At 39.3% G+C, this 27,847-nt stretch overlaps 2 protein-coding genes across 2 annotated transcripts; both read right to left on the bottom strand.

Moving 5' to 3' along the window:
• Nucleotides 1–14,414: 14,414 nt before the first annotated feature.
• LOC147550451 (uncharacterized) lies at nucleotides 14,415–15,359 on the bottom strand. The gene is made up of 2 exons (XM_086668458.1): nucleotides 15,034–15,359; nucleotides 14,415–14,901 (listed from the first exon to the last, which is right to left on the bottom strand). Exons 1-2 carry the CDS (start codon nucleotides 15,357–15,359, stop codon nucleotides 14,415–14,417), a joined length of 813 nt encoding a protein of 270 aa, XP_086524584.1.
• Nucleotides 15,360–15,979: 620 nt separating this feature from the next.
• Nucleotides 15,980–18,082, bottom strand: LOC147550450 (pentatricopeptide repeat-containing protein ELI1, chloroplastic-like). The gene is given in 2 exon segments (XM_086671865.1): nucleotides 15,980–16,236; nucleotides 16,238–18,082. Coding segments are annotated over 2 exon segments (1,842 nt in total). The 5' UTR covers nucleotides 17,915–18,082; the 3' UTR covers nucleotides 15,980–16,071.
• Between the last annotated feature and the right edge of the window lie 9,765 nt (nucleotides 18,083–27,847).

Here is a 27,847-nt window from a genome sequence, read left to right as displayed (position 1 = left end):
AAAACCGACCTCTCACCAAGGTCCCAAGGAGAAGTCTTAGTCACACTGATCGGCTCAGCCGGCAAATGAGGTAGCTCCGGTAGCTACGGTTGCGACCCAAGGCCTCACAAGGAGGAGTCCTAGCTAAACTCAACCCTTTACTCGAGTAAAACGTGGTCCCTGTGGATCCCCAAGGAGCAGTCCTAGATGAAACTACCGCCTCGATGAAGGTGACCGGGGGTATAATGAGAAGTCCTTGCGAAACTATTCATGCTTAAAATGAGGAAGACATCCTTGGTAGCTAAGGCCACGACAGGGGGCACGGGAGGAGTCCCGGCAAAAACTAGTCGAGCTCAAGCCGACGAAACAGTCCTGCTAGCGAAAGCCACGACCAGGGACAGGACAACCTCGGTAGCTATGGCGATGACCGAGGGCCCTAAGGAGAAGTCCTAGCGAAACTAGTCGAGCTCAAGCCGACGACCCCAGCTATGGTAGCGAAAGCCACGACCAGAGGACTAAGGTGAAGTCCTAGTAAAACTAGTTGTGCTCAAGCCGACGAAACCAACTCTAGTAGCGAAAGCCACGACCAGAGGTCTAAGGAGAAGTCCTAATAAAACTAGCCGAGTTCAAGCTGGCGATATCAGCTCTGGTAACGAAAGCCACGTACGACCAGAGGTCTAAGGAGAAGTCCTAGTGAAACTAGCCGAGCTTAAGCTGGCGATATCAGCTCTGATAGCGAAAGCCACGATCAGAGGTCTAAGGAGGAGTCCTGGTGAAACTAGTTATGCAAAGACAGCTCTGGTATAGACGACCAGCGACAAAGCTAAAAACTCTAACACTATTCAAAACTTTTTACGCAGGGCTAACTCGGGTTCTATTTTGCAGAGGGAAATAGTAAGCTTAGGTCATGCTAGACTAGGTCTGAAATTGTTCTCTTGCAGGTGCGATCATTCGGAGCATGCGTAGTAAGCTAGGGAACTTGCATTAGTAAGTTTAGGATTACACTAACCCGCTAACACCTTTTCTTTGAAGCTAGAATTATTATGCAGGAAACAAGGTTCAAAGGAAACGATATCTGGTTCATCACGAGAGCACGTCAATCAGGAAGTGTTTCTTTCTCGTTTAGATTACTTCCTAATTTTCTGATGATTATTTATTTTTCTCTCGGACACGATAACTTAAGAACTTGCCCCGTAAACAATTCTCCTGAACATAACTTTTAGTCTCATAGTTAGTCATATAGGCCATCACCTCTCCTCTATGCAAACCAAACTACATTTGAATGTTACCACTTAGCTCCCACATGGTTTCTTAATGATTTTTAATCACTGATATATAATTTCTTTGCTACCCTGCTAACATCTTTGTAATTTGCCATTTTGGAAGAGTTTAACATTAGTTCGATCAACATTAAGTCAAAGTGTTGCGTATTTGATTTTCAACATCAATCAGCCCCGACAAATACAGCTACGGTAAAGAAAAACTCATCAGCACAGATGGAAAAGAAGACTTCTCAAACATTTGGCACAAGTAGCAAGCTGAAGAGAAAATCGACCAATACTTGTAGCGAAGGAAATCTCAGAGGATAATCCATACAGCTCAGCCCAGATCAGCGCTGGAATGCGGAGCTCTGGGAAATCAGAAAGAAGACCGAGCTTCACGGAACAACTCTGGTCCAGGTAAACCCTTTTGTCTTCAGGGTCTTCACTGTTTAAAAAACACAAGCGTTACTTCTACTCCTCAGTCTAAATACTTTCGACTAAGAAGTGGCGGGGCTCATGATGATGCATAAAATATCCAGACGTTGACTAACGTTTGAAGAGTCAAGATCAGACCTGAAGTCCAACAGGCCAACCCGGCTTAAGGCAACAAGAACGCTGAATCCTTGACAATCCGCATATTCCCCTAACTGGGATGTCGGCTAGAGGAAACCAGCCCTGTAACGTCTTCGACATGTACAGATGAGCTCTAAGTACTTCAGAGGAGTAAGGGGGGTCCAAACAGATCCGACCAATGTCTTATGCCCAGAACTGGGGAGACAGCAGCGCTAGGCGATCTACTGACTTAATCCCGAATCTTCCAGAAGGATCTCAGTCGGTTACAGATCTGAAAGTGTTTAAGCAAGCTTGGACTTCAAGAGTCTTAAGGGAGGAAATATCTCCTTGAAGATCTATCACCTCGGTAGGATATCTACGAAATATCCTTAAATTTAGGACATTTTTATTTATCCTAGATACAGGATAACTACGAAGGGAAACCCTAATTCGGCCTATAAAAGGGCCTCATATCATCTTCTTCAAGGTAAGTTGAACAAGTCTAACAGACTCCACACCCAAAAAGGATCATTCAATACTCATTCTTTTACTATAAAGAGCAATCTGACTGGCTTGAGCGTCGGAGCGGTTTTCTTTCTTTTTGCAGGTTTTCCCCCCAGGTCTCTAATGGAAGGAGCGGAAATCTAAGAAATACGGATCATCTAGACGGAACATTCGATCATAATGGAGGCTGTCATGCATCAACTCCCTTTTCATGCTGATTTAACCGGGAGCCAATTTTCGACATCAGCAATATCAATATCATTTACTGTCTTCTTCAGAAGAAAGGACTGGGAGAACGTACATCATTTACATTTCTAGAAAAATACTTATATGCTATTGAACCTTGGAAAATATTTGATGAGATGAGTCATATTCCAAACGACTTTGAATATAGTAAAGTGATGATGAACATTATGGTGAGCTCTGATATTTTTTAACCAAACTCTAAAGAAAGTCAGAAAACACGAAAAGAAAGTCAAGAACAATTAAGGGAACAGGTACTTGAAAACAATGGCGAAGATGATTGTACCTGTCTTACATATATAATATATAATATTAACGCTTTCCAGTTTAAAAACAAATCCGATCTTTAGCCCAAACCCGAACCGAAGGATGTTGGATTTGGGTTATCACTTGCACGTGTTCGAATCCTTCTGGCTCCAAATTCTTTCAATATTGTACCTGTCTGTAAATAATAGACAATCCAATCATTTACTTCCACCTCTATCCTCTGAACAACCCTTTTCTCCTCTATGGCCTTTTTTAGATGGGGATGAAGAAAATTCTAGTCGAATGATTAAGCCCTTATTAGATGGAGGTGGTTTTCAGTTCACCAATAAACCTAGATTTCTCTTGTAGGGATTTACACCCTTCTACTAGTGTTTATAGCGGAAATATGACATCTAATGTCTACACTAGTATTCCCAGGATCACATGCAAAACTAGTAATTAATCTAATGGAGATAGTAGATTACCTTAATCGCTTTTCCCTCGAACTAGTTGAATTGATTGAAGAAGACCAAGAGCTTCAAGTGTAGCTCCTCTACTTGGGACACGAGCAATCAATTTGATCTCCCACCTTGTTGTATAGCTAGCACACCAATGGTGGTTGGAAAAGAAGAACTCCTTCTTTTTTGACTAGATTGATAGTTAATGGGAATTAGCTCACTTTCTCCTCTCTACTTGATGTGGTAGAGTAAGAAAGCTTAGAGAGAAATTCCACACCTTATTCTCTGCCCTAAGAGTGTTTATATAGAACCCTAATAAGAATCCACCTCCTTTTAGGTTTCCTAAAACACCCTTTAGAATAAGATTTAGGGAAATAGTCGAAAATAGCAACTATTGATATTTTCTCAATTCCCTAAGGAGGAGGTGTCCAAACACCACGAAAATTGGCAGATATAATTTTTATTATATCAGAAACTAACCCTCCAAAATTCAGCCCAATCCGAGTCCTAGAAGTACCCGAACCGGTCTAGGCCCAAAAACCCTGTTTTTGGCCTTTTTGTACTATCTTTGCCTAATTCCTTTTTAGGCCTATGAGATATGTTTATGGGACACTCCCATGATTATATCTCACTCCCACTAGTCATATCCTAGATCAATTTGTCACTCTTATGTGTAACCCGTTGTAGGATCCGATCGAAGTTAGCCGCGAATTACTTCGTAATTCGACGATCGTAGTTGGTCTCTAGCTACAACTCTACGATCCCTAAATCAATCGGACTTGATGATCTTCCACATCAATTGTCCTATCCGACAAATTGTTCGCATTGTCACCTTGGTCGAAGGACATCTCCTTCAACTCCTTCAGACTCCCACTTGGACTTAGAACAAGTGCAATGCCTCGATTCCCGTGTCAATTTTGTATCCCATCTGATACGTCACGTCATTCAGACTTTCTTGATATCCGAGTACAACTGTAAAAGACAAACGATTAACTTTAATCCGTTTGAGCGCGGCCACGCATTTTCAGTTGCTACTCATCAAGTGGCCTTGAGACACTTTGTACCTAATGTGATTAGGGTGACACAATCCATTCTTGCACTCCCACTTAACTTCATGTCTATCCTGTCCATCCCAGTATCCGCCTTTATAACCTCCTTTTACGGCGCGGCGTTTAACGGAACCAAAGTCGGGCATTCCTTACATAAGATGAGTGGAGCACTCATGTTTTGAGGAATCTCTCCAATTGTCTTTATGAGAAGTATTGAAGTTCATCACGAGTGATGTACTTCTCATTTGAAGGTTATCCAGTGTATAAACCTTTTATACACCCACGTAGTCGAATAGAATATACTATTCCTATAGCCCATGAAACTGCGCTAACCCATCGACTCCCGTGCTAGTCTTCGTGAGTCATTGTTGTCCATGCAATGACCTGGACCAGGGATTTTTGATAATAAATATTCCAAGTTCACTTAATAGGGTTTCATTCATCAGATCACGTATCTGAAAAACCTATTCGGAACGTTTTATTATCGATGGACTGTCGTTTAAACACTAAACCAAGTTTAGACGACTGGTGAAATAATTCTTATTATTTTTTATAACGAGAGTTGTAAATCTGAGCCTCTTCCGTAAAACTCCTTTTACCCACTCAGTTTTACTTGTCGAGGTTTAAAATTTATACCTCATGCCTTAGACTGTGTATGAATCTCATACTATGTCTTAGGTGACAGTTTAGTTTGACTACCGTGGTAGTCGGTTTTAAACTTTGCTTATTATCAATTAATTTGAAGATTACTATCTTCAACCTTGATAATATCTAGTAATCTTTACTAGAGTTAAGGCCTTTAATTCTTTGTGTAGTATTTGCAACAGTTCCCGGCTTAAAACACTTTTAGCCTACTTTCCTTCCATGTCTGGAAGTTTGCTACGATGACATGTTCAACTTTGTACTACTTCATCCTTTAGCCTTCTAGGATGTACTAAGTAGTGTTTCGGTTTTCCAATCCGAATTCGGATGTTTAAATGCTAATCATGTCCAACATGATTGACTTTATGTTTTCGAACATAAATGTCTCTCTCATGCGTGCTAGCTCATCGGTGTCTTTTAGACTCCGAGTTTTGCAACGCCCTCTGTCATGAGTTTTTGGGTCGAAATTCTTTTAGACTTTCCGAGTCTTAGATTTTCTGTTTCGGATCTCAAGCATCTCAGCGTACTGAGTCTCTCTAATCCTATCATCCTTTTGATCTATGCTTATAGATCTTCAGATGCCCAAAATGGCATTTTATCCTTTTGTGTGTGGTCCTTTATTGAGTCAGTTCGTTACTGTTATACAACACCTTATGTCGTACTCAATCTTTTGTATGTACTCTGCATACGGACCCGGAAGGTTTGTTTACTCCCACTTACCTTCTTGAAACTCGTGATTCAAGATTTTCTTCATTCTCCAGGAATCAAATTTCTCTGATTGCCTTTTGAATCGAAGATTCTAACTCTTGCGTGCTTTTAATCCGTCGATAGATTTCTGAAGCATGCTTGTGGACATAACTTGATTGGAAGAATCTTTATTCTTCTTGTCTCGTTTCGGGAAACACGAATGTTTCCATCCTTCTCAGTTTTCTATTTTGGAAAACCAATTTAGGTCTTTTGTTGACTTAAATTATCAAGCTTGATAATTATCAAGCTTAAATTATCAAGCTTCATGCCTTTTAGGGCTTTTGAACAACAATTTGGAATTTTCTCAACTACTTTGAGATATTCCTTTAGAGACACTTTCACTTGTTTTGAGAGTTCTCCGGCGAATGACATTCGCTTTTGTGCGGTGGGTTTATTAGATCATGTCTTTAACCTTTCCTTTTCCGAGGAGCCGCAGTTTGTTGCTCTTGGTCGACTTTAATCGTCTTGTACAAGTTTCATGATTGTTCTTCATGACCCTCCATGATTTTTCTCATGATCGAATTAAATCGATTTGTACTTTTCTCCCACTTATTCTTGTAATAATTAGTGTTTTCTCCCAGATTACTAGGTGTGCTAATTATTAGAAGAATACTATCATGAGCAACAAACACTTTGTTCTCTTGATTAGTTATGGAAGAAGCCCAAATTTCTTTTAAAAGAAATTGCGTCAGATATTAGCTAGTTTTGTAATGCTTTTACAAGCTTAGCTGTTAGACGGAATTTTGGTAGTTTTGTGAGAAGCTATGTCTAGACTAAATGGATTTTGGAGGATAGAGTTTGATTCGTGTTCTTCATCTTAATCCTTTTGGACACTCCAAATATGGATAGGTTAGAAGTACGTTTGAAGATCAATCTCTGTTTTTGACTCAAGGCTTTCTTTCTTGTCAGTTTGATTCATGTTTTGGTTATAGTGGACTTGTTGTCCTCATCCCTTTCGATTGGGATGAACCTATCTTATAGGTTTTTGACCAAGTTTAGAATCTTTTGGTATAGTTTGTTAAACTTAGCACTTATTAACATCTCAATTTAGAAATAAAATTCTTTATTGATTCTCCATAATACTTAGTACAGAGATGATGTTAAAAAACTAGAAAAACGATTAATCTAGAATAGTGCCTAAAGTAGACTTCGATCCCTTTCAGCATCCTTAGCAGTCGAGGCTTCTGCTCCCTCTTGGATCTTGTCTTCCTTAGCCAAATACTCAGTTCCCAGCTGCGCCTGTACATTCACAATGAAAGGGCAATTTTAGGTATCATATACCAAGGTTTGGGAATTTTTCAGTATTTGATAAGTTAACTGTTTATACCTGAATTGGAAGCTACTGTTCCATTCTTTTTGTCCTCCAAGAACTTAGGGCAGTTTCTTTTCCAGTGGCCCTTGCCATCACAGTAGAAACATTTGGTGTCAAGAGGAGGACCTTTGTCTTTAGGTTTGGCAATTCGTTTGCTTTTACCTTTTGACGCGGTTTTCTTCTTCTGTTTTCCACCTTTCTTGAACCCTTTGTCCTTTTGTACCATAAGAACGTCCTTCTTAGTCTCCACTATAGCGACGTCCTTTCGGCTGTTAGAAGCATAGAATGAAGTTCCTCCAACGTTTTATCCCATCCATTCATGTTGTAGTTCATCTTAAACTGATTAAAACCACTATGGAGGGAGTGAAGGATAGTGTCGGTAGCTGTCTGTTGGCTATAAGGGAAACCTAGTTTAGCCAGTTTGCCTATGAGCCTGATCATTTGACGAACATGAGGCCCAACTGGTTTTCCCTTTTCAAGGCGCATGTCCATAATCGCTTTAGAGGTTTCAAACCTCTCCAATCTCGACTGTTTCTGGAACATTTCCCGAAGTTGTCGCATCATGGAGTAAGCATCCATGTCTATGAACTGCTCTTGCAGAGTCGGTTCCATGGTTGCTAGCATTAAGCAAGTTACGGGCTCTGCCTTTTTCCGCACACTCCTTTCTTCATCTATCTCTTCTTTAGTCGAATTATCATCCAATACAGGAATTGGAGATTCTAGTACATGTTGCTTTCCTTCCATCCTGAGAACTATTCCTAGGTTCCTTTCCCAGTCAAGGAAGTTGTGCTCATTCAGCTTCTCCTTGTCGAGAAGTGAGCGGAAGTTGAAAATATCTTTTGTCATCTTTGAACTACATAAAAGAAATGGCAAAGTTTTAAAACTCGTTATCGTTTTTGAAAAACATTAGTTTTCCCACATTATTCAATATAAAATCGTCCCCGATTGAATAAGTGATTCCAAGACCCCAGTTCTTCGAAGTAAAGCGGACGAAGGCCCTACCCTTTGACTCCGTCGTTCCGGGTGAGCGAACTTCTTCACTGATCATACCTTATGACTCTTGGTTGATAGATTTCATTAATGAATGACTAATCTATCCTTTTGCCTCGAGTATCCAAGACTCTCTTGCTGATCTCGTTGAGTAGAACCATTTAGACGTGTAGGCCTCTTCTATAGACCTACCCGCATTGTCCCAAGGTAGAGGAGGTACTCTGCGAAGGCCGACCCACCTTCCTCGAACAAGGGCGCAACGAGTGTCTTAATCTGGATAGGCGATTACTCAAGATTACTTTTGGGGACTTTTACGCTAGTCTGGCGTTTGTTATAGTGAACTATTTAGCCTAACTAACATCCACGACATAAAGCGTAAATAAGTAAGTAAATGCGCGCGAGAAAGTAAATCAAGCAGACATGGATCATAGTATGGCCCCTAACCTAGAAGATCTAATCACCCTTGGTTTTCTTCTTGTTTCGCCTTTTGGTTCGTTTTAGATCGCCATCTTTGAACCTCCATTGATTTCTCCCACTCGCCTTTGGATTTCATCCTCGAGTTTCTTCAATGGACTCATAGACCCTAAACTCTAATTACAAGACTCTAACGATTCGCAGATCGTATAAACTTGAAATTAAAATTAATTACAAAGCATGCACCCATCCGTGCTTAAAACAAGAATAAAGAAATAAATCTATGGCCATACTAGTTTCCCGCATTCACATCACATGCAATCATATAATATATCAAGGCTAAGAATTATATATGCATGATTATCTTGGGAGATACTTTTGTTGACATCACATGTCACATTACGGACCTTAAGTCTAAATTCGAAGAATTCTACTAGTGGTGCTTTCCGGTTTTATCTTTTATGATTTCTAAAATCATCTTTAAGAAAAACTCCGTTTTGGGCTCGAGAAAGCCCGGGTCAATTTCGGAAAAAATATTGGTTCGATTCTTAATGATTTCATAAATCAATTTAAAGAGAAATCCGTTTTGGGCTATTGGATGGCCCGGATTGATTTTGGAATTATTTGGTTGGAATCGGAAAAATTTTTGGCAAAAACTCCCACTCGAATGATGGTCCCTTTTCGTGGTCCGAAAAGCCTCGAAAAAGCCCGGGACAAGTCGTAGACAAGTCCCGGCCCAAGCCCAAAAAGGGCTCGGACAAGGTCCGGACATAGCACGGCCCATAGGGCCGGCATGTCCTGGCCGAGGCCTATCAAGGCCTGGTCTCGTCCTGGCCGGAGCCAGGACGCTAGTCCATGTACCAGACGCGTTCTAGACGTGTCTGGTACTGGACCGGACCAGCACTAGGTGTCTCGGACTAGTCCGAGACACCCAGAACCTCCCAGACGCGTCTCCAAGACGCGTCTGGTCGAGTGCTCTGGACGCGTCCAGGAAGCTCCTTCGCAGCTGCTGGTCGCGTCTTAGACGCGACCTGGACGCGTCTTCAAGACGCGACCTGGACGCGTCTTCAAGACGCGTCCTTAGTAGCTGCTCTGGACGCGTCTTCAAGACGCGTCCAGAAGCTTCTGTCGCAGCTGCTGGTCGCGTCTTCAAGACGCGTCTCAGCAGCTGCTCTGGACGCGTCCAGAGGACGCATCCAGGAGCTTCTGGTCCGGCCAGGAAGCTTCCTGGCCGGACACTAGGGTTTTTCAAAACCCTAGTTTCCAAAAAGAAAAAAAAATTTTTTTTTTTTTTTTCTTATGCAACTCTAAGTTGCTATTTTCCAATTTTAAAACTTTTCTTAAATTTTTGAAATTCCTTTTAGAACACTTCTAAAAAATTTTTAAAACTTTTAGAAACTTTTAAATTTTTCCAAATTTGTTTTGAGAGCTTCCTAAAGTCAAAACTACTCTTTTTCGAACACTTCTAAAATTCTAAAATTCCAAAATTTTGTTTTTCAAAAGTTTCCAAAACTTAAAAACAACTCTTAATCAAACCAATTTTGGATCAAAATCTAGGTTTTTGAAATTTTTCAAAGAACAATTTTGAAATCAATTTTGAAAAATCTTTGAATCCAATTCAAAATTAATCAAATTTTATGTTTTAAAATCTTTTTAAACATAACTATCAATTTAATCAAGCATGGATTAGTTTGAAATTCAATCAAATTGAGACTTTTAAAAACACTTTTAATCATCAATGTGATTCTCAATTTGAAAATTTATTGAATCCTATCAAATTATGAGTTAAAAATACCTTTTAAAACACCTTTTAAAATACTTTTATAAACTCAATTTTCAAACTATCAAGCATATGAATTAGTTCGATTCTTAGCAAAAACTAGTTAATAGCAAGAGGCTCTGACGCCACTGTAGGGATTTACACCCTTCTACTAGTGTTTATAGCGGAAATATGACATCTAATGTCTACACTAGTATTCCCAGGATCACATGCAAAACTAGTAATTAATCTAATGAAGATAGTAGATTACCTTAATCGCTTTTCCCTCGAACTAGTTGAATTGATTGAAGAAGACCAAGAGCTTCAAGTGTAGCTCCTCTACTTGGGACACGAGCAATCAATTTGATCTCCCACCTTGTTGTATAGCTAGCACACCAATGGTGGTTGGAAAAGAAGAACACCTTCTTCTTTGACTAGATTGATAGTTAATGGGAATTAGCTCACTTTCTCCTCTCTACTTGATGTGGTAGAGTAAGAAAGCTTAGAGAGAAATTCCACATCTTATTCTCTGCCCTAAGAGTGTTTATATAGAACCCTAATAAGAAGCCACCTCCTTTTAGGTTTCCTAAAACACCCTTTAGAATAAGATTTAGGGAAATAGTCGAAAATAGCAACTATTGATATTTTCTCAATTCCCTAAGGAGGAGGTGTCCAAACACCACGAAAATTGGCAGATATAATGTTTATTATATCAGCAACTAACCCTCCAAAATTCAGCCCAATCCGAGTCCTAGAAGTACCCGAACCGGTCTAGGCCCAAAAACCATGTTTTTGGCCTTTTTGTACTATCTTTGCCTAATTCCTTTTTAGGCCTATGAGATATGTTTATGGGACACTCCCATGATTATATCTCACTCCCACTAGTCATATCCTAGATCAATTTGTCACTCTTATGTGTAACCCGTTGTAGGATCCGATCGAAGTTAGCCGCGAATTACTTCGTAATTCGACGATCGTAGTTGGTCTCTAGCTACAACTCTACGATCCCTAAATCAATCGGACTTGATGATCTTCCACATCAATTGTCCTATCCGACAAATTGTTCGCATTGTCACCTTGGTCGAAGGACATCTCCTTCAACTCCTTCATCTCTCTTGTAAGAGCATCCCCAACGGCCCTGATCTCCCAGGCATCTTGCACCCAATGGCACGGGAGATCACCAAAGATATCTCGTGCCATAAACAGTAGCCGGCCAGATATAGTCGGCTACTGTTCACCTTCATCAAATTGGTGATGTGGTGGGCCCCATAGTTTTTAATATATAATTCATCCTCTTTTGAATTATTATTTCCCATTTAGTCCCTTTATTTATTTTAATGTTTGTATTTGGTCCCATAAAATATTTTTGTTTGGTCCCCATAAAACAATAAAATGTCGTAATGATCTTAATTTGTAATTTAAATCTTATAATTTTAATTACTATTTTAATAAATTATTTGTCATCATATTTTATTTAAAGAAAATGAGTATTAAAAATGATAAAAATGAAATCTAGTGTGATGAATAGTGATTTGGTGGGAGTTTTGGTGTTTGCCTTTGGGTTCAAGAATTTGAAAACACCAAATAATTTGGTGAAGATTCTTTTTTGGTGACTAATTTGGTGCTAACCATTGGGGATGCTCTAAGTAATTAATCCCCTTCCAAAATTCAATTGGTTTAATTGATTCTTTTTCTTTGTCAGCTCTAGCTAGGGTTTGGGTTATGTGAAATCAGTTCTTTTGAGGGTCTAATCTTGTAGAATTTGCTTTCTCTGAGTTGATATTATTCAAAAAGCAATGCAATTTAATATGACTTTTGTTTGTTACTAGTTATGCTTTAAATTTCTATATTGCTTCAGGCATGGTTAGGGTTTTCTGGGAAGCAAGTAGTTTTTTTAGCTTAATCTTCTTGAATTGATATTTTAAGTTGATATATTCACAATTAGTGTGATTTAATTTGAGTTGTATGTTAGTTATTCTACTGATATGGGTTGGATTTGCGGCGAAATAAGCCATTTATCTTGAAATTCCCTTTGATTGCCTCCCTTTCTATCTCTCCCTATTATGTCTCTGTGTATGGTGAGGGCTTCTCTGTATCTGTCCTTCGTGACCGGACCTCCAAGGTCTGTCCGTGAACAGACCTTCTCCGCGCGAAGGGAAACTTCTTCGCCGGAATGTTTAGAGAGAGAGAGAGAGAGATTTTTTTTTCTATGTTTGAAGGTTGCTAGCCGGAAAATATTTCGGTCGGCGACCTTCGTCAAAGAAGAGAAAGGTGAGTTGGAGAGAGAGAGAGAGAGAGAGAGAGGTGAGTTGAAGAGAGAGGTGTGGTGGAGAGAGAGGTGTGGTGGAGAGAGAGATAGGTGAGGTGGAGAGAGATGTGAGGTGGAGAGAGAGGTGAGGTGGAATTTCATGTTTTATAATTAATTTCATTTTGAAAAAATATATATAGGAAGGATAGTTATGACATTCATATTAAAAGAGTGAGTCATATTTGAATTTATTAAAAATAGGGGGCCAAAAAAGAAGTTGGTCACAAAGTAGAGGGTCAAATAGGAAATAACTCTTTATTTTATCATTTATAACTAAGAATACTCAGCCAAAATAAATTTGTTTGACAATTATATTTATTTTTTAGTGTTTTCCCAAATAAATTTTAGGGAAGTTTTATAAGGCCTCCCCAATTTTGTTAAAAGGCTCCCCATGAACCATTTTACTTGGTAAATTATCATTGAGGGGGGCCTTTTAACAAAAATGAGGGGGCCCTATAAAATCTCCTTAAATTTTATTGTTGTAATTATTGTCGTAGGTTGCACCGCACTTCCTCTTTTTCTTTAGGGTCAAAAAATTGAGTTTGTATTGTTCGACTGTAATTAAATTTTAAATAAATATGAAATCAACAAGTACAAATCCAAATTAGAATCAAACTAGGAGTAATTTAGTTATATATTTTTTCTTAAACTTCAGCTATAATTTTTTGGTCAAAATAAGATACTAGTTTTTCATTTATAAGTGATTTTAGTTTAGATCATTTTTTGAAATTTTACTTCACACAAGTCTAGATTTCGTCAAAAAAGTTTATTTAATATTTAGCCTCCCGTGGAATGAATTCCTGGATTGCTTAGAAATCTGAATTGGTGGTAAATCGATTCTTGACGATAAAAATAACACGATTGGAATGAAAAAGAGCTTCTCGTTTGAGATAAATAGGGCGTCATCAGAGTATGCTGCCGAAAGGAGGAAACCATCAGATCATTTGATTATGCATGAATATTCCTTGTCGGAGACATTCCCGAATGAGGTACTCATGTTTTCCAACTATACTTTGTAATGGCTTGATTAACCTGTAGTTTACTCCAACATCTCAAATAACCTCATTTATTTACTCGTGTAGAAAAATGAAAAATTACAATAGTTGAAGCTAATTGATACTATGAGGGCGCCAAAATGAAGATAGGAAAGATGATACCTACTATACGAGTATTTAAGCAACACGATTCTGGTATTTTTAGCATGAGGATTTGTTACAGAATGTTAAATATATGATATACTTAACCAAACCCTACTAGAACTTATTAGAAATTTTTAGAATATTTGTTGATAATAGTACTTTCAAAGTTCAGCTCTATACTTTCAATTGAACACCAAAACAAGTTTCTTATAAAATACAATTACTCATTTTCCCCATTGTTTGAATTGTATAATTTATAGAATAAACAAAGGGAAATCAACTACATAACTTGTTAACTTATTTTTATAGTTTACTCCCACGTCTCCAACAACATTCTTGATTAATTTATAGAATAACAAAATATCAAAATTATCGACGTTAACCTATTACAAACATCTAGTAGTATAAAATAAAATTGAATACAAGAAAGATGTTGATAATATATGTATTAGGCTAATTAAGATACTAGGATTAGTAATTTCGTTATAAAGATACATATACTTTACAACGTTATCTCTCTAAATCCTAAAAACAATTAGAACATTTATGCGCCAAAAAACTCTCATATAAGTTATAACTTCACTTTATTTATATGATAGTAATCATGAGCACTTAACAAAACTCAACACTTAAGATCATAATATATAGGAATATGTAAAGCAACTTTCACTACTTCATCTAATTTTAATTTGTTGAAGATCACAGAAAACTTTTTTTTTTATGAAAGAACATTGCATTAAAACAAACAAGCGTACTACAACCTTAAACAGAGAAAGAAAGCTGCCCCTTACAATAGTACTACAGATACTACTAAAGTAAAGTCGACACAAAAGACGGTACTGAATTCCATTCTTTCCTTTCTCCATATCTTCTTCCCCATTTCGCAATCGCATCAGCTGGAGCGTTGCCTTCCCTAGGAACATAAGTGAACCTGATTCCTTCGAAATTGTTTATAAGGGATTGAATTTGTTGTATCATCTTCATAGATTGCCAGTGTAGACCAATATTATGACCATTTAGGTGATTGATGAGAGCTTGGTTATCGCTTTCTATATGAGCATGAGAGATATTTAATTGTATCGCCCATTGCATACTAGTAAGAATAGCTAATCCTTCACATTCTTCCGCATGTTGGCTACGAACTGAATTTGCTGCTGCTATAATGAAATTCGAATCTTCATATCTGATAATGCATCCTATTCCGGCTGGTTCTGTAGCTTTCGTGAACGAGGCGTCAACGTTCAACTTTAAATATGGTGTCGATGGAGGTCTCCATTTTTGTTTCTTCTTAGTTTTCCTGCAGATGTTATTGGTGACTTTCTCAAACTTGAGAGGAGTTATAGTCGCATTATTAATTTGTTCTATGATTTATCGAGGATTCTTTTTGTTCGTATTAAAACAATTATCACATCTAGCTTTCCAAATGTACCATAGTATTTTGGCATATTGGTTGGTAGTATCTTCATTGAGCGTTTTCCATTGTATGATCCATTGATTAGTCGAGCTAATCTGGTCTGTTCTCACATCATAGTTGAACCAAATTGCTTTAGCAAACGTGCAGTGCAGCATCACATGGTCTAGAGTTTCGATTTCATCACAATTAATACAGGAGAATTGATCGCCAATGAATTTGCCAATTTTCTCTTTGACAGGAAGACTATTAGTACAGCATTTCCAGAGGAACAACTTTACCCGTGGTATAGTATTCAAGTTCCATATAAATCTCCATTCGAGATTGTCCTGCATCACATTCATATGTTCCGTTCTTAAGTAAAAATACATAGATTTTATCGTAAAAACTTAATTTTATATTAATTATATTCTTGTACTGTTTAAGAAACAACAAATCGATTTCTTTTTCGGTACTATACATAAATATCTCTCACCAAAAAAATAAAACGGAGATGTCATTTTATACCGACTGACGCAGACTTCATCACTGACTTTTTCAGGAGAAAAGTACTTGGACAACATCTACCACTTTGTAGTGATGAATTAATTTTTGAAAGAGACCTATATGCTACTGAACCTTGCACCATATTTGATGAGATGGGGTACTATCCCAACTACAACTATGACATTAGTGATGAAGATGGAGGAAATCGCGATGATGAACATTGTGGTGAGGTTCGATATTTTTTCACTAAACTTAAAAGAATGTCAGAGAAGATAAAGAGAATATGAAGAACAGTTAATGGAACAGGTACTTGGAAAGGAGAATGTTGGTTCTCTCTCGATAATGATTTACATTGCCATTTGTTGGTTCTCTCTCGGTGAGTCGTTGATGGACATTGACTTTACCATTATTTTTCTATCCTCAAACCTGGGCTTTCACCCTGGTTGTAATAACCTGTGTGGTTATCTCAATTGAACAATTTGAACAAGGTAAACATTTAGATTATCAATTATTTTTCTGCAGCTCTCTTTTACTTCACCATGGAATTAAAATATTATGCATTTGAATGTTTTATCCTAAAGCAATGTAGTTGATGTTAGAATAGGTCATCGTTATGGCTGATGAACGGAATAGGTCACAATCCGAGCAAACACGATGGTTCTTCACAATCTTTATAGTAGTTCCTGGTTGAGTGCTAAATAAACCAAACCCAATGGCTAGTTTCTCACTAGGAATTCTCAAGGACCTTCTCCTTCTCAGCTTCTTCAATGTCGTGCAAGACTATCTCGGTATGAGGATTATATCCATGGGCTTTCAACCTCAAATACAACTCGTCTAACATAACATAAATCTGTTTGCTCTTCGGGTGTTTCAAATCCCCGGCAAGAAATTCATGGACCTTATTATGAACTTCAATTGAACTACAGCCAGGTTCCTTCTGCACTCCACTATCTTTCATCATCGTTCTCATTTTCGATACCCCATCCCAGTTACCTGCCGAAGCATAGATATTTGAGAGAAGAATATAAGTTCCCGAGTTAGCAAGACCATTTTGTACCATGGTTTCGGCTATATGTTCCCCTAGAGCAATGTTATTGTGAAGCCTACATGCGCCAAGCAAAGTTCCCCACAGAACGAGATCTGGCTTGATTGTCATACTCTGGACAAGGCCATGCGCTTCATCCAAGAGCCCTGCACGCCCTAAAAGATCAATCATACATCCATAGTGCTCAATCTTGGGTTCAATTCCATAGTCTTCTTTCATCGACTGGAAGAAATTTCTTCCTTCAAGGACTAAACCAGCATGACTACAAGCATTAAGAAGTCCAACAAAAGTTATGTCACTTGGGCGAACACCCGTTTCACACATTCGAGAAAACAACTCAAATGCATCTTTGCTAAACCCATGCATGGCATATCCCACAATCATGGAGTTCCAAGCAACCACATCTTTATCTCTTATCCTATCGAAAATCAAACGAGCATCGTCTAAACTCCCACATTTCGAGTACATGTCGATTAATGCTGTACTAACTTGTACGTTAAACCGAATTCCGTTGTTTTCAATGTAAGAATGCACCCATCTACCTGATTCTAGTGCACCAAGTTGCCCACAAGCAGAGAGTACAGAAAGAACAGTGATTTCATTCGGCCTTACTTCCGTCGATAGCATATGCCTAAACAAAGTCAAAGCCTCATTCGGTAAGTTATGTTGCGTATAACCATCGATCATTACATTCCAACAAACAACATCCTTCTCTTCCAAATTTTCAAATAGCTTCTTAGCTTCACCAACATTTCCATGTTTCGCGTAACAAGTGATCATTGCTGTGAGAGATACCAAACTCTTTTCAGGCATTATATCAAACAAATGGCGTGCAGAAACAATATCCCCACCTCGTGCATACATATCCAAAAGTGTTGTACTAACATAAACATTAGAATCAAATAAAAATTTAATGGTTTGAGCGTGAAGGGCTTTTCCTGGTCGAAGAGGGCATGATTTTAGGACGGAAGAGAAAGTGAAAGGGTTTGGGTCGACTTCATTTTGGAGCATTTGGGTGAACAAATTGAGGGCTTGTTGATGGAAGCCATGAATGGTATGAGAGTGAATGATTGAGGTCCAGAAGAAGACATTTGGGTTATGGGTAAGATTGAAGAGGGAGCAAGAATGATTCAAATGGCCAAGAGAAGAGTAAGATTTTTGGAGCTTGAAATTCAAGATTGGATGACGATCTAATCCGTGTCGGAGAAGAGCAGCGTGGATTTGAAGAAGGTGGTGAATGGACTTTGATTTGTCGATAAGGAATGCTGCTCGATCTGGTTGAAGAAGAAAATGATTATGACAAGTGGAGGTAGGAAGAGGTGGAGAAATGATGGTGGTGGTGGCTTGAAGAGGAACACTTGATGACATAGTAGTTCATTTGCTAATGATAAGGAGGGGAAAAATGGCAGTTTTGGTCCAGAGGAAGGAGATAAGCCAAAGGGAAGTTCTAAAGATTATATTCTTTTACATGAAGTCAGTCAGTACACCTTATTGAATCATAGTTTAAGTCCCATGTTTTCTATTTAGGAAGGCAAAATATTTAACTATGTAAAAGTTGATACTTTCTTCCTCGGTATTTTGGACACATCACTCGAATGTTTGTCATATACTCACGGATATTTCAATGGTATACTATCATCGGTAACGTTTGTTGTTATATTTCAATGGGTATACTATCATCGGTAACGTTTGTTGTTATAAGTCATGAAATGAGTTGAAGCCTAGTGATTTAAGAATGTTTGTATTTGTTTGACTCGTGATGTTTAACTCGCCTAAATGACTGATTTAGATTGCTTTTTGCCGAGCCTTGCTACACACAAAAGAGGGAGAGATAAAACTTTTCACGGACCACATCAAGCTATCTTATATCCAATTCTTTCTCTTGTGGATATCGGTTTTGGCGCTCAAAAGTATGTAGAAAATCTTGAATTGGCAATGATCAAACTTGCATCTCTGTATGGTGTGAGAGCAAATGTTGGAAATAAATGTGAAACTGGAGTTTCGGCGTGAGACAGAAATATTGATGCAATTGGTGTTCGGACTTCATCAGAGATTGTTGGAAGGTCCACTCCACTCGGCCAAACCGAGTGGACTTGGTCCCATAGGAATCCTATTACAACTAGGATTCCTTAGTAGTTAGGATTATATTTAGATAACTATCATAGAGTTTTAGTAGCTTTCAATCTCTTCTTTGTATCCTATATATACATAGCCATACACATTGTAAAATCAAGTTATTGTGAATAATAAAAGCTATTTTACCAAAGTATTCATCCCTACCACTAATAACTTCTCTCTCTCTCTCTTGGATCAAACCGAGACCTTCATCTTCTTCTTCTCCCACTCGGCTTCACCGAGTGTGATCATCATCTTCTTCCCACTCGTCATCTTCGAGTGTCTACTCGGTTATAACCGAGACATCAATCAAGTCTCTCTCTCGGCTTCATCCGAGAGTGACAATTATCAAGGTATCTATATTTTGACATGGTATAAGAGCCAAATTTTTTTAAACCATGACTACTTCCGAAACTTCGGAAACTACTCAAGTTCATTATACTTCTAATGGCGGCCCGTTTGATGTTCATCATTCGGATTCTCCCACCACCATTGTCATCACACCACTTCTAACCGGTGATAACTACTCCTCATGGTCACGAGGAATGACAAAAGCCTTACGAGCTAAAGGCAAACTAGGATTCGTTGATGGAAGTATCGAACCACCCACCGATCCTAATGAATTAATTCAATGGGGACGATGTAACGATCTCGTTTCTAGTTGGCTAATCAATTCGGTTGATCCACCTCTTCGATCATCCATCTTATATGATGAAACCGCCTTCGATATTTGGAAAAATCTTTTTGATCGATTCCATCAAACCAATGCTCCTAAAATCTTTCAATTAAAGAGAGCTATTTCTTGTCTCAAACAAGAGAATTCGGATGTTTCTACATACTTCACAAATCTCAAGGCTCTTCAAGATGAACTCAATTCCTTGTTAATAACTGAACCTTGTATATGTGGCCATGGTCGTTCCTTGGTTGAGAGAACCAACCAAGATAGAGCTATGGAATTTCTTCAAGGTCTCAATGATATATTATCCTCTATTCGGAGTCAAATTTTGTTGATCGAACCTTTCCCATCTATCCTTCGTATTCATTCACTTATTAAACAGGAAGAAGTTCAACAAAACCTTGTTACTCCCATGAATATTGACTCCAATACTGCTGCCCTTGCCGTTGGTTCAAACTCATATAATCACAATCGTGTTGATGGATCGGATAAACAAAGAAACAAGCGACCACGACCATATTGTGACAACTGCAGGATCCATGGACATGACGTTTCCACATGTTTTAAAATCCATGGATACCCGCCCAACTACGGTCAACGAAACCGGACCCGAGCTCGGCAGGAGCCGTTGGCTGCTTCGGTCTCGGACCAAGCTGGACCGGGGGTGCCTACAGCAACATCCCTCACCCCGGAACAATACCAATCGGTTTTGGCATTATTAGATCAACACAAACAGCCCACAACTTCTCTCCGTCTCAACAAAGATCCTCTTGTTAAACTCACCGGTAAGTATACTTCCTTTTTTCATCCTCCTTGGGTTATTGATTCCGGAGCCGCTAAACATATATGTTCGGCTCTTTCTCGTTTTTCTTCATATTTTCTTGCACCTCCAGACCTATACGTTCGATTACCCGACGGTTCACGGGTTAAGGTGCACCATATTGGTTCTGTCTATTTTTCCAATAGATTTTATTTACAAGATGTGCTTCATATTCCATCTTTTCAATTTAATCTCATATCTATATCTCAAGTTTCTAAATCCCTTTGTTGTACCGTCTTGTTTGATAATGACTTATGTCTTTTTCAGGACCGAACAACGAGGACAAAGATTGGGCATGGTAGTCTTCATGACGACATTTACTTTCTTCGTACGGAGCGTCCCATCCTTTCAGTTTCAAATTTAGTTCAAGAGAGTTCTAGTCATGAGTCTTTTGTTTTATGGCATTGTCGTTTAGGCCATCCTTCTTTTTCCCGTTTTCAATACTTTAATTCTAAACTTCCATGTATGAATTTTAGTTTTTTATCAAATAAAGTACCGTGCGAAGTATGCCCACTTTCAAAACAATGTCGATTACCTTTTCCTACTAGTACTACTTCTTCCTCTCATATATTTGAGTTAGTACATGTAGATTTATGGGGTCCCTTTCTGGTTCCCTCCACCTCCGGGTGTCGTTATTTCTTAACCCTTGTTGACGATTTTTCTCGTTGTACTTGGATATTTCTCATGAGTTCAAAATCGGACTCAAATACGTTAATTAAAAAAAATTAATTACGTTCATACGCAATTCGATTGCAAAATAAAAACAATTCGATCCGACAATGGATCCGAATTCATGAATAATTCACTACAAAGTTGGTTTCTTGAAAAAGGGATTACCCACCAACGTAGTTGTACCTACACACCCCAACAAAACGGGGTTGTCGAACGCAAACATCGCCACATTCTTGAGGTGGCTCGTTCTTTGCGTCTTCAAGCTCACCTCCCTCTATCCTTTTGGGGAGAATGCGTTTTAACCGCCGTCTATCTCATAAATAAATTACCAACACCTATCCTTCTTGGAAAATCACCACATGAAGTCCTCATGGGTACTCCTCCGAATCTTTCCCACTTACGTGTGTTCGGATGCCTTTGTTTTGCTCGTATTCCTTTAGTCAAAACAAAGATGGATGCTCGTTCTTCCGCCGGCATCTTCCTTGGCTATCCAAGTGGACAAAAAGGATATCGTATTTACGATATCTCCACAAAAAGAATATTCGTCTCTAAAGACGTCACATTCATTGAAAATCAATTCCCTATGTCCGCCTCCTCACCTTCGGCGACACACCCTTCTCCTCGTCCGACACAATTCCTCTCAATCGACGATGACGACATTGCCTTTCCGACGACAATTAATTTCCCGTCTAACAGCAGCAATGACACCGAGGTGCATGCTGTTCCCGACGTCCCTCTCAGTGATACCGATACAGGGGTGCCTTCAGACACCCCTGCTGGATCGGTTCCTGACCGATATGTCGATACAGAGGTGCCTTCAGACACCTCTGCTGGATCAGTCCCTGACCCATTGACCGATACAGGGGTGCCTTCAGACACCCCTGCTGACGCTCCTGTCAGCCCCAATTCTGGGGCTTCTTCGGTTGCTGCCGACACGACCGTCCTTGACGGTTCTTCACAATCCATTTCGTCGACAGACGATGGGGCTCCGGATTCCAGCCGTCCTTCCCGGTCACGACGCCCACCTTCCTATCTTAACGATTACGTGTGTTCTAACACGAATATAGTCAAGTATCCACTTGAAAACTACTTTTCTATAAACTCATTTTCTACATCTCATCAACAATTTTTATCATCGGTACTATCTACTACCGAACCTAGCTCTTTCACTCAAGCAATGAAATCTTCACATTGGAGAGACGCTATGGCCAAAGAAATCTCCGCTTTGGAAGAAAATCAAACCTGGACTATCACCAGCCTACCACCCGGCAAAAGACCTATTGGTTGCAAATGGGTGTACAAAGTCAAGTTCAAATCTGACGGTTCAATCGAACGTTACAAAGCCCGTTTAGTGGTCAAGGGCTACACCCAAATCGAGGGAATAGATTACAGTGACACTTTTGCACCAGTCGCAAAACTGGTAACTGTTCGTGTTCTCCTCTCTCTTGCCGCCATTAAAGGCTGGACTCTACACCAATTGGACGTTAACAACGCATTCCTTCAAGGTGATCTAAATGAAGAAGTTTACATGAAACTTCCCCCCGGTTTTTCATCTCAGGGGGAGTCTAAAGTCTGTCGGCTTCATAAATCTCTGTACGGCCTTAAGCAGGCCTCCCGTCAATGGTTCTCAAAATTTTCCTCCGTCCTCATCGAACGGGGTTTTCCGCAATCTAAAAGCGACTACTCTCTTTTTACTTTTCGTTCTCACTCCACTCAAATTTACGTTCTCGTCTATGTAGACGACATAATTATTACAAGAAATAATGATAATGATGTAGGGATTTACACCCTTCTACTAGTGTTTATAGCGGAAATATGACGTCTAATGTCTACACTAGTATTCCCAGGATCACATGCAAAACTAGTAATTAATCTAATGGAGATAGTAGATTACCTTAATCGCTTTTCCCTCGAACTAGTTGAATTGATTGAAGAAGACCAAGAGCTTCAAGTGTAGCTCCTCTACTTGGGACACGAGCAATCAATTTGATCTCCCACCTTGTTGTATAGCTAGCACACCAATGGTGGTTGGAAAAGAAGAACACCTTCTTCTTTGACTAGATTGATAGTAATGGGAATTAGCTCACTTTCTCCTCTCTACTTGATGTGGTAGAGTAAGAAAGCTTAGAGAGAAATTCCACACCTTATTCTCTGCCCTAAGAGTGTTTATATAGAACCCTAATAAGAATCCACCTCCTTTTAGGTTTCCTAAAACACCCTTTAGAATAAGATTTAGGGAAATAGTCGAAAATAGCAACTATTGGTATTTTCTCAATTCCCTAAGGATATGAAGTCCAAACCCAGCCAAAATTGGCAGATTTAATGTTCATAACATAAGGAAACGTCCCTCCAAAAATAAGCCCAATCCGAGCCCTAAAAGTACCCGAACCGGTCTAGGCCCAAAAACCCTGTTTTTGGCCTTTTTGTACTATCTTTGCCTAATTCCTTTTTAGGCCTATGAGATATGTTTATGGGACACTCCCATGATTATATCTCACTCCCACTAGTCATATCCTAGATCAATTTGTCACTCTTATGTGTAACCCGTTGTAGGATCCGATCGAAGTTAGCCGCGAATTACTTCGTAATTCGACGATCGTAGTTGGTCTCTAGCTACAACTCTACGATCCCTAAATCAATCGGACTTGATGATCTTCCACATCAATTGTCCTATCCGACAAATTGTTCGCATTGTCACCTTGGTCGAAGGACATCTCCTTCAACTCCTTCAAATGATATTTCCCAGTTAAAATTATTCCTAAATACGGCTTTCTCACTGAAAGATCCGGGCCGTTTACAATACTTCCTTGGTATCGAAGTATCTCGCTCATCACAAGGCATATTCCTATGTCAACGGAAATATGCCCTTGATATTTTGAAAGATTCTGGACTCACCGCTGCACGTCCTTCTGAGTTTCCCATGGAACAGAAACTCCGTCTCAGTCCCACCGACAGCACACCTTTGCCAGACCCGTCGGTTTACCGCCGTCTAATCGGTCGATTACTCTACCTAACAGTTACACGGCCAGATATCACCTATGCCGTAAATAACCTCAGTCAATTCATGCAAACACCTAGCCAAGTACACTTAGACGCCGCTCACCGCGTACTACGATACTTGAAAGGTACCCTTGATAAAGGAGTTTTCTTATCCGCAGACAGCTCTCTCCATATTACAGGATACTGTGATTCGGATTGGGCTGGCTGCCCTTCAACCCGTAGATCAACTACTAGATACTTCACAATGATAGGGTCCATCCCTCTCTCTTGAAAATCAAAGAAGCAACCCACAGTTGCCAAATCTTCGGCTGAAGCAGAATATCGAGCTTTAGCCATTCTCACATGCGAACTACAATGGCTCAAGTATTTACTACTTGATTTTGGAATCGACCACTCCGGCCCGATGACAGTTTACTGTGACAATCGGGCCGCTCTCCACATTGATGATAATCCCGTCTTCCACGAACGAACAAAACACATCGAGATAGATTGCCACATCTTTCGTGAAAAGATCAAAGACAACGTCATTGCCACACGCTTCACCAGTACAGAAAATCAGTTAGCGGATATCTTCACAAAGCCACTTGGGGCAGAACCGTTCAAGAACATAATTGGCAAGTTAGGCGTTACTTCCATTCCCGCTCTAACTTGAGGGGGAGTGTTGGAAGGTCCACTCCACTCGGCCAAACCGAGTGGACTTGGTCCCATAGGAATCCTATTACAACTAGGATTCCTTAGTAGTTAGGATTATATTTAGATAACTATCATAGAGTTTTAGTAGCTTTCAATCTCTTCTTTGTATCCTATATATACATAGCCATACACATTGTAAAATCGAGTTATTGTGAATAATAAAAGGTATTTTACCAAAGTATTCATCCCTACCACTAATAACTTCTCTCTCTCTCTCTTGGATCAAACCGAGACCTTCGTCTTCTTCTTCTCCCACTCGGCTTCACCGAGTGTGATCATCATCTTCTTCCCACTCGTCATCTTCGAGTGTCTGCTCGGTTATAACCGAGACATCAATCAAGTCTCTCTCTCGGCTTCATCCGAGAGTGACAATTATCAAGGTATCTATATTTTCACAGAGATTACTTCTCATGGGGTTGGCGTTTAATATCGATCCTGATTTGTTATACTTTAAACACATTGTGCCTTGTGGAATTGCTAATAAAAGAGTTACATCATTGAGACCCATGGGGCTGAAGTCCCTGAAATTCTGTCAGTCAAGGCCGTGCATAGGTTCAGCTCTTTGAACGCCTTGTCATTCTTTTTACTATTATGTCTGGCTGATTTCTGACTCATTCTTAGGTCCCTTGAAGATATTTTTGTTTGTCATCGTCTTTTTCCAAGACTCTGGTGGATAGTCACCTTCAAACCCCATTTTCGGATATTGTTTTGAAAGAAGGTTCATTAGTCTTTTTTGCCTTTAAAAATGTCAACTAACAAAAGTTGTACCACTTGGATTTCTTTCTCCATTGTAGTTTTTTTTATCTGTCTAATAGACTTATATTGCTTCGCAATACCTTCCCGACTTGGATTATAACGTAACACCTTGTCTTATAAATCAGCTAGGCCTTTTCGTAGATTTTCACCTAGATTAGTCAGCTGGAGAAGTCCCGGATGGCTTAGATAGGCCCATGCCACAAGGGGAAATCTTGAAGCATGTGGAACTAGCCAGTGGGTATGAGTGGTGCATACCGAAATGAACGACAAAATAACTAGTATTTAGACGGATTTGCAGGGGTTAAAGGATAGTGGAATGGGTTTGAAAGGAATAACAAACAGCATAAACATGATGACAAAGATTAAGAGCACTGTTATCAACTTACCATCTCCTTCATACACCATGGGTTGAAGCACACCAATAAATACAGATTAGTTTCAGTTTATTATTTAAAGAATCAGCTATTTTGAAGGAAGAACTTGTGTTTCAGTTTTATGTTATTTAGTTTTTTTTTTTTTTTTTTTTTGGAAATCAAACTTCATTGAAAGGCCGAAAGGCTAATGAACATTACATCATGAAGTTTAAACTAACAAAGACACAACCAACATCGGGCAAACAAGACAAGTTATGCCTACTTGGGGAGCGTCTGGAGCTATCTGATCTGACTGGTTGGCTACTTCAGGTGCAACCGTCACTAACCAACTAAAGGTAGATTTATAACCGATGCTTCTTTCACCTTCTTCTCTTCTCGCCGTCAACCGTGGCATGCTAATTTCTGGTTAGCGCATCTGATTTTGGTACATCGGTAGAGAGAGTTGTAGTTGATGAAGAAACTCCCAATAGTGGTCTATGATCATAAAACTCAGTTCTGAATAAACGAAAAAAAGGTCCTAAAGACCAACAAAACAGGCCCTAAAGACCAACAAAACAGGCCCTAAAGACCAACAAAGAAACATATCTTTTATTGTGCTAAGAAAAAAACTAGTAACTCTTTCTTCTCCTTTGCTCCGCAACACTCACTGGATCGATCTTTAATTTCGATCCAACTTCTATCATGTCCCGCCATAATCAGGAAGTCGCCACCACCACGGAAGAACAGTCAATTTGATTGTATAAACTATAATGAAGGGTCACTGTTGTTGTCGCCGGAAAATCGTCATTGTCGCCGGAAAACTGTCATTGTCGCCGGAAAAACTGTATCTGTCACCAGAAAACCACCATCACACCACCACAGAAATCACACCACCACCACGCCACCATCACGAACCACCACCAGATCTTGCAATAAAAACGAATCTCTCCACCACCACCACCCACCATCATCATTGAAACACCACCACAAAACTTACCCACAACCCTCTTCTCCACCACCACCCACCCCCATCACTAAAACACCACCACAGAAATAACCCACAACCCTCTTCTTCTCCACCACCACCCACCACCATCCATAAAAACACTCCCACCATCTCTTCACCACCACACCACCATTAAACCAATCGCCCCATCAACAGATCCGGATCTGACGCCACCATTAACCTAACCAACACAACCAATTTTGGCAAGAACAATTTACCACTACAAGTTTTACAGTAAAGGAGAGAGAGAGAGAGAGAGAGAGAGGGGTAAACATAAATTAGGGTTTTTTATGGTCCCTAAATAGTAAATACCATTAATGGAGGGAAATCAAAACTACTTAGAAAGATAAACGGACTCCGGCAAAGGGATGACCCTTTGCCGGAGGAAGAAACTAAGATCACAACCGCAAGAAAGTTGAGGCAGCCCGAGTGAAGTTAGAGAGAGAAACTGTTTTTCCCCTTGAACCGACCTTTATGTTATTTAGTTTCAATGATGACAAAAATAAAGAAAAAAAAAAAAAAAAAAAACAGTAATGTTAGGAATGTAAAGTGACTTAGTTTTAAGCTTGAGGTGGCTACAAGAAACCTTTGGTGTCAACTGTCTATGTAGGTGTCAAATAGCATGAAACACCCATGGTGAGTGAGACACCTAACCTAGGTGACATGTCTATTTCATTTGAAGTGTCCATCTCTTAAGAGGACAACACAAGCTCAAGAGACACCTCATGTGATGAGGTGTCTACACCTTATCTTACCCTTCTTAATATAAAAGGAGATGAAGAGTATGAACTCAAATCATCCCATCCTCATTCCATCCATTCCATCTTCACAAACAAGCCAAGAGGATATAAAACAACAAGAAGATGAACAACTTTGTAAATAGATCTACACTTCAAGGTGAATTAATTACAACTCTTCTCTCTAACCAAGAAGAAAACAATTACGAACAACCTCTCTCTTATATTAGGAGAAATACTATGAACTCTCTTTTACAAAAGGAAAGACAAGTATTTAGAAGAAACTATACTTTCTCTCTAATACTAACTCACTTTCTCTTCTCTTGGCTTGTTTATGAAGGTGGAAAGGATGGAATGAGAATTGGATGGGATGATTTTGAGTTGAAGCTCTTCATCTCCTTCTATAATGTGGGAGAAGAAACAAGGTGTGGACACCTCAACAAATGAGGTGTCTAACAAGCTCATGGTGTCCT

The sequence above is a fragment of the Eschscholzia californica genome, unplaced genomic scaffold (assembly GCF_041429995.1).
Source record: "Eschscholzia californica isolate CP2 unplaced genomic scaffold, dmEscCali1.0.p SCAF_3, whole genome shotgun sequence".
NCBI lineage: Eukaryota > Viridiplantae > Streptophyta > Magnoliopsida > Ranunculales > Papaveraceae > Eschscholzia > Eschscholzia californica.
The sequence above is the reverse complement of the archived record's forward strand: the minus strand, read 5'-3'. Positions and strand labels throughout refer to the sequence as shown.